General features: G+C 39.0%; 1 protein-coding gene across 4 annotated transcripts; it reads right to left on the bottom strand.

Annotated features, from left to right (window-relative positions):
• Positions 1-1,820: 1,820 nt before the first annotated feature.
• Positions 1,821-6,385, bottom strand: Golga6l9 (golgin A6 family like 9). 4 transcript variants are annotated; one of them, XM_006252386.2, is made up of 3 exons: positions 6,092-6,385; positions 4,475-4,621; positions 1,821-2,898 (listed from the first exon to the last, which is right to left on the bottom strand). In XM_006252386.2, exon 3 carries the CDS (start codon positions 2,786-2,788, stop codon positions 1,964-1,966), a length of 825 nt encoding a protein of 274 aa, XP_006252448.1. In that variant the 5' UTR covers positions 2,789-2,898; positions 4,475-4,621; positions 6,092-6,385; the 3' UTR covers positions 1,821-1,963. The 4 variants fall into 4 exon arrangements, with proteins under 4 accessions (XP_006252448.1, XP_006252447.1, XP_063130238.1 ...); XM_006252385.5 differs by lacking the exons at positions 4,475-4,621; positions 6,092-6,385 and adding an exon at positions 3,317-3,464; XM_063274168.1 differs by lacking the exons at positions 4,475-4,621; positions 6,092-6,385 and adding an exon at positions 3,270-3,341.
• Between the last annotated feature and the right edge of the window lie 1,316 nt (positions 6,386-7,701).

Raw genomic sequence — 7,701 nt, 5'->3', positions numbered from 1 at the left:
TGTGCACATACTTCTCTGTGTATGGTCTCTGGTCTTTGGTAAAAGGTTGGGCTGGCCTGTAAAAATCTTTTTTCTCAAGTGACCTATGCTCTTTACCTGTGCTGCAAGAATGAGTTGTTTAGGACTGAGGGAAAACCCTTGGTAACCGTTTCCACACAGAGGGAGTATGCCTCTGGAGCTCATCAGCCAACTCTAAGGTAATTTAAAGTACTGTGGCTCTTGTCTGTGAAGAATCCCGGATAAGAATATATCAACTACCTAAAAGGAGACTTTCCACTCAGTTTCCACAGTTGGCTTTCAAACATTTCAATCTTGTCTGAGGTAGAACTAATGGTACATTTGTTAATTTTTTTTCTTGGTTCTAAACAGATTACAACTTCGGCAAACACATGCCTAAATCCCGTGGCTTTCTCCAAGGTCAGATCATAAATGTAGAAATTAAACATGGCGTAAAAATTGACCAATGAAAATTTAAATGGATAAATTGCAGAATGAATGAAAGGGTAAGTTTGAGTCAAAGCATATCATGGTATCTTAAATTTGAAGAATAATTTTATTTTTATTAAATGTATTTAAGAGAAAGTAGAGAAGCAAAGAGAGGAATGGCATATTATGCACATACATTATATTATTTTGCTGACATGGATGCATAAACATGTTCCCTTTTTTATATTTTCTTACACTCCCATTTCTTAATAATACACAATCACAGAGACGCTATCTCAGATATATTCAACAGAAACTACTATTTACAGTAAGTTGTTTTCAAAATTTAAGGCAATGAGCATAGTATACAGTCTCTGTAGCTTCTTTTTTAATGTTCTGAAACTAGATATTTAATGGATCTATGTAACTCTACAGAGCTATGATATTTTTAAAAAAACAATTAAATCAATGGTCATTACTAATATGAAAGACCAAGTATTTCTCTAATCCCTTTCCCCTCCCTCCCTCTACCCCTCTCCTCCTCCCATTCTCCCCCTCCCTCCCTCCCTCCTTCTCTCCCTCCCTCCCTCCCTCCCTCCCTAATAGGATTTCACAATGAAGCACCACATGGGCCAGTTCTACCTACACTGACTAGCTTGACCTCAGACTCACAAAGCTGCTCCTGCCTCTCCATTTAGAGTGGCAGAATTATAGGCTTGTTCTCCAGCACGCCTGACCCATTCATTTCTCTTGTACAGAAATTCTTCCACATATTCACATTTAAATCCATAACAATATTTTGTATTTTTAGAAAGCTTTACTTTCCCATACATTTAATAAGATTTTTTGAAAAGAAGTATTCATTTAAATAAGTAAAATACAACAAATAAAATAAAATGTAAGAAAACTGAACATCAATTCTTTTTCTACTAAGACATCTTCAATTCTTAAAGATCAGGAGATAATGTATCATGAAGGGGCAGAGGAAACAATTTTCAATACACATATGACACACATTTTATTCCTTACTCCATCCTTTAATATAGAAAAGAACACTAGTGTTGCCTTGTTTCTGGACACAAGGTCTAGTGCAGCCCAGGCCAGGCTTGATATCAGTATTGATTAATTAAGGAAAACCTTATGCCACTGATTCCTCTCTATCATTTTACCATGTGCTGAAATTAGAGAAATGTCATAGACATTGTAAAATAATTAAACCAAACCAAAAAAAATTAGCAAAAACAAGTTTTAAGGTAAATATTTGCTATTAATTTCTTACAGCTGTCTATGATATTCACAAGTCTCTCAAGGAGTAAAAACAGCTTATACATTAAACCTTTAACTGATGCTACCGACAATTATCTAAAACTTAGAGAAAACTCTGCAACCATAAATTTTAATTTATTTCTCAGGCCTTTATTTTGTTTCAAGGACCAAATATTGAGCACGTCAATTTCTGAGGCTTCTGACAATAACATTACGCGATCGAATTCTACTTTTATGTTCTGGAATTACAATTATTGTCATGACTTCATGGTTACATTCTTAGTTCGCACTTCTCTGGGTCTTGGTTATTCATATTCTCTGGGAGGTTGTTTGTGATCTTCCCCTGAAGAAGATTATTCCACTCCTGGAGGATTCTCGCCTCTTCCTGCAGGGCAACTTCCTCGTCTTGTAGAGCCCCGTGCTCTTCTCTCAGCGCCTTGTTCTCCTCCCTGAGAGCCTGCTCTTCCTTCCACAAAGCCTGTTCTTCCATCTCTAGAGCAGCTCCCTCCTTGGTCAGGGCCTCTGCCAGCTCTGCAGCCACTCCGTCCCTCAGCAGGGCTTTCTCTTCCATCCTGAGAGCCCTCTCTTGGTGTTGTAGAGCCTTGGTCTCCTCACACAGGGACTTGATCTCCTCATGCAAGGCTTTGGCCTCATTCTGGAAGGCTTTCTCTTGCTGCCGGAGAGCTGTGATCTGAGCTTCCATGGCTCGATTCTGTTGCCAAAAAGACCTTCCTTCTGTGTTCAAGGCATTGCATTCTTCCCCAGACAGTTTTGGGTTCTCTGAAATCAACCTTTTCACCTTCCGGAGTAGCTGGTTCTGCTGCCTTAGGATATGATTTCTTTCCCTGATGAACTGGTTGTCCATCCGGAAGGTTTTATTTTCTCTTCCTAAGGCTTTGTTTTCGCCCCAGAGAAATTTGTTGTCTTTTCTCAGAGCCCTATTTTCATCTCTCAACACCTTATTTTCTCTACAGAGTTTTTTTTCCACGTCCTGGGATTTATGTTTGAGTTTCTTTTGATTTTGGGTACAAGAGAAACAAGAAAACAACCGCAGTATTTTCCTTTTGTGTATTTGTTTTGATCCAGAGATATTCATTGTTTTTCGGTGCACTACTGATAATCTCAACAGAAAATGTACTAAATTTGTTCATGTAGTCTTGGCTGTCTGTTGACTTCTTAATGGACCACAATGCTCAGACAGGCCCGCTGGAGGTAAGTGAAAATAGAGATAAAAGTTAGTAGATTTAATATAAGATTGATACTACCCAAATTAGAGTGAAACCGAAACAAATGTAATTTAGACTTTAATTGCTTTATTCTCAGATATTACACTAATCAAATGTTAGGTGTTCATAAGCTAAGCTATTTTTAATCAATATTACTGTTATATATTATTATTTGTTAATATTAATTCATTGTCTTTGAATGTGGTACCTGCTAATAGTGAAGCTTACTACTCATTTAAGATGTTTCTAACTATGAATAGCTTCTAGAAAAGAAAGGAAAAAGAAAAGAAAAAAGAGAAAAGACATTGAAGATATTTTAAGGCAAAATAAACTATTGATTACAGCATTTACTTAGCGTTCTAGGAGGGTTAAAGATTGAGGCAACCAGCCAGACTTACATTGCTGTGTTCTCTAAGTCACTTGTAGCCTGGTTTCTGTTACTAAAGGAAAACCAGTAAGCAAAACTTTTAGGTCATCTATAGTGATGTCACTTAGGGTTAACATTACTGACTCCTAGGCTACATATGCAGCCTGGCTTTTTTAAGGCATGTGTTTTAAGAAAGTAAGAAAACATACATTTGATGTCCTTAATATTGTTAAAGTATATGTATATATTTCCAATTTATAAATTATTAAATATGATTTTAAAGCGATACTTGTCACATCAGTCAAGTACCTCATTATTGGCAAGTCTTTGTGTTATATAATTGGAAAAGAGTAAAAATCTTGAATGGCTAAGAATTTGTTAAACATTTAAGACTGCTGTCGAGTGACACAAATGAGGTAAATTTATATGTCAAATAAATAGGCATGTTGACATTTTAATTCTCGTTATTATTAAGTTTCCAAGATTCTTTAGGCAGGCTACTCGACATCAGGTAAAATAGTAAATCAGCTTTTCAACGGCTAAGTCCATCCTAATCCATAGGAATAAATATACATATATATTTAGAAAGCTATAGTAAATGAATCATGATATTAGTATAAAAATAAAGAACTGGACACACACACACATTTAAACAGAGAAAGCAAGGCAAGGAGGGAGAAAGATACAGTGGTAAGAATGAAAAATTTATTCATTTCACTGCTTGTTATGAATGGAGAAGATATTTAATTCAATATCACGGAAATGGTTTTCCTATTACCTGAGTTTACCAACTGTTTTGTTTTTTGATCTTTAAAAAATATTAATTCCAGTTTTACAAATACAGTATTTGGGATATCGGTAGAAAATTATGAACTTCTGAATTTCAAGCCTTTGACAATCTAGTTGTTCTGAATCCATTCGTGTTGCGTAATACATCACTGTTACAAAAATTAACTTAGTAAGGGAAGGATTCCTGTGACTGCCCATCGCTGAGGGAAGGCAGAGCTGGAAATCAGTCAAGCAGGAACTTGGAGCAGAAACCATGAAGGAAGCTGCTCGCTTTCTGGCTCTGATGTTCAGGTTTCCAGTTATTACAAGAGATGGTGCTGCTCAGAGTGGACTGCACCTTCCTGTATCAGTTAACAATCAAGACAGTCTGCCACAGACAGGTCCACCAGACAGTCGTTACCTGAGCAATCCCTGGCTTGTTAGTCCCTTCTCTGCTGATTCTGAGCCTCTCGAACTTTCCTCTGCCCTCATCCGAATGTCTATTAGTGACTTCCTTCTTTAGGGCATATATTTAGGTGAAACTTCATGGGTGTAGCTTCTGGCATTTCTAAAAAAAAAAATAATAATCTCACAACAAATAGAATTTAAAATGAAGGCTCACATGATGTTTAATGTATCCATAAAATTCAGCTTCCCCAGTGGCAAATTTGGTCAGAAAGTTATGACAAAGAAGGTTTAAAGAGATTATACAGGACTTATGTTTTTCTTTCTTCCTTTCCTTTTTCTTTTTTTCTTTCTCCCATCCTTCCATTTTTCCTTCCTTCCTTCCTTTCTTTCTTCCTTCCTTTCTTCCCTAAATCTAAATCTTTAATCTGTATTTCCTTTGAAAGTGCTGAGGCAGTGAAGGAAGCAGTTAAAGCCTGACGGCTGAAGCCACCTGTGCCAGCCTCAGGTACACTTGTGAGCTTGCCTGGTCGGAAGTAATCTACCCTTTGCAGAAGGCAGCCTGCTGTCTCCACACCTTTGCTTGCTAAGCCCCTAACAGTCAGTTCTTCTTGCCTGTCAGATCACAGCTGGGTTCTGACCTTAGCTAAGACCCACAAAGTCTGTCTTGCAAAGCACTGCAGTGCCTCAAATGGCTTCTTGTAAGCATTTTCTGAGGTCCTTATGAATTCCAAGTGGACGATCTGTACTTGGCACTATAAGCATCTTTGTTTAACTTTCTGCAGTGCCATCGTTTTCACTATGATATCTCTTCTAGGCCTCATGGTACTTTCAACTGTAAAAATATCTCCAGAGACCACAGCTGCAAACTAAAACCTGAGACACAGTTTTAAACCTTCTCTGTACAGGTATAGATAGCTTCAGTTACAAATTATTTTTTGCCATGTGAATTAGATTGTCCAGCCAGTGGATCAGCGTAATCAATCTCTGAATATAAGGGGATAAAATTGGAAAGGCCCAAATGACAGGAACTTGGAGAACAAGTAGTCAGTAAATTAATGGAACTTGCTACTACAGTCTACGAAAGCAGTAGACTGGACACCTTTGAGATAGATCTCTCCACCTTCCCAAAGTACAATAGTTAAGCGTCTCTCAAGGACAGACGGTAGACTGAGGACTATCATATAAGACATGTTAAGAACTCTTTCTTTAGAGCCCTGTCCTTGGAGGAAATTACAGGTGGAATGAGAGAGGGCTGTTCTACAAGAGTCCCTGTTAAGATTACCATGGCAGCCTGAAGAGGCTTAGCGGTAGATAGAGAAATATTTGGCGTTGTGTTGAGGTTTTCCACTGACCAGGCAAACGCAGCCTCTCATTGTGCTGCCTGTTTGGAAAAGTTGACCCTGACTTAGGTTGTGGAGAGAAGGCAAGACATGTTCTAAAGAAGTAATCGCTTTCAAACCCCCAGGTTCTATAACTACCTTTCAAACAACAAAAATCAAAACCGTTAACTCCCCAAAACAGCCACTCATTTTTTACCAATATTCAAAGGACATGTCCTAAAGTTAATGAAAGCAAAACACAATCCCAGCGATGGTTTAAGTGATGATCTAATTACTTTATAGAAAATTACCTTTCTTCCTTAAAACAGTGTGAAACTGCCAAACCCACTGGTGGAGTGAGGAGAGCCTCATGCTATTTGGCTTCTGGGCTCCATCTGTGTCTGCCTGCATCTGCTTTCATCCTCCTCAAACTCCTCTCCAAAGGAGCGCAGAGAATCTGCAATTCATGTCAGGGCACCCAGCCAGTTTTGAAGCTGCCAACAACATCAGGTTTTGTGAGAAGAATTAAGTTACTTAAGCATTCTCTGTAGCATAGGAATGGTGCTGCTGGATTCAAGCTTCTGTAGCTTGCCTCGGTATTTCCACCCTGCTGAGAAAAGATAATTTAGAAGTGACAGTGTGAGCTTCTGATGCGATTTGGACATTTGACAGTGACCTAACCTTTTCAAGTGTTCTTCTCCCTGTCTGTTTTGGTTGATAGTAAAATTTTAACTCTTTTTTTTTTCCTGTCCTGTTTTTGATAGGCTGTAACAGGCACACACATTGCAAATATGGTGCCAGTTGTTCCTGCCCTTCCCCCAATATATTTTTTCTGAACACTCCCTTACTGGAGGGTTTTCTTTTTTCTTTTTGTTAGTTTCTTTTCGTTTGTTTGTTTTGTTTTGTTTTTAACTTAACTTTCACTTTACATTCTGCTCACTGTCTCCTTCCCGGTCACCCCCTCCCACAGTCCTTCCCCATCTCTCTTCCCTTTTGAGCAGGTGCCCCAACCCATATCAACCCACACTGGCCCTTCAAGTCTCTGCGAAGCTAGGTCTTATCACTAAGGCCCATCTTATCATGGCAGCCCAGCTAGAAGAATATATCCCAGGTACAGACAACAGCTTTTGGGACAGCCCCAGCTCCAGTTGTTTGGGAACCATATGAAGACCAAGCTGCACATCTGCTACATGTATGTGGGGAGACCTAGGTCAGCCCTTGTTTGTTTTTTGGTTGGTGGTTCAGACTCTGAGAGCCCCAAGAGTCCAGGTTACTTGACTTTATTGGTCTTCCTGTGGAGTTCTTATCCCCTTTGGGCCTCAATCCTTTCTCTTATTCTTCTGTAAGAATCCCCAAGCTCCTTGCACTGGCTGTGGGTGTCTGTATCTGTCTGAATCAGCTGCTGGGTGGAACCTCTTTGAGGACAACCTGAGTAGAGGGTTTTTGTTTGTTTGTTTGTTTGTTTTGTATCCTATTTTCTTTTCTTTTTTTAATTTTATTAAATACATTTCTTTACTTACATTTCAGAGGTTATTCCCTTTCCAGGTTTCCTGTCCATAAGCCTCCCATTCCCTTTCCCTCCCCCATACAAGTATTCCCCCCATCCATCACCCTTACTGCCCCCCCCATATTCCCCTGCACTGGGGGTCCAACCTTGGCAGGACCAAGGGCTTCCCCTTCCACTACTGTAGAGTTTTTATTTAGCCACTTTCTCATGTCTAACTCACTACCAATGTTCAGCTATCAGAATTCCATATTTGGCTACATTGACCAGCATGTCCAACTCACCCAAACATGGACTTCCTCTCTTTTTTCCTTAAAAATAACTCTTAGATACACCTGCTCCTGTTTCTGCCCTATTCAAATTCAGTCATCCTGTGTCTATCTTGTTTAAGAAAGGATCTCTTTGTATTGGATATTG

The sequence above is a fragment of the Rattus norvegicus genome, chromosome 15 (genome assembly GCF_036323735.1).
Source record: "Rattus norvegicus strain BN/NHsdMcwi chromosome 15, GRCr8, whole genome shotgun sequence".
Taxonomy (NCBI): domain Eukaryota; kingdom Metazoa; phylum Chordata; class Mammalia; order Rodentia; family Muridae; genus Rattus; species Rattus norvegicus.
The sequence above is the reverse complement of the archived record's forward strand: the minus strand, read 5'-3'. Positions and strand labels throughout refer to the sequence as shown.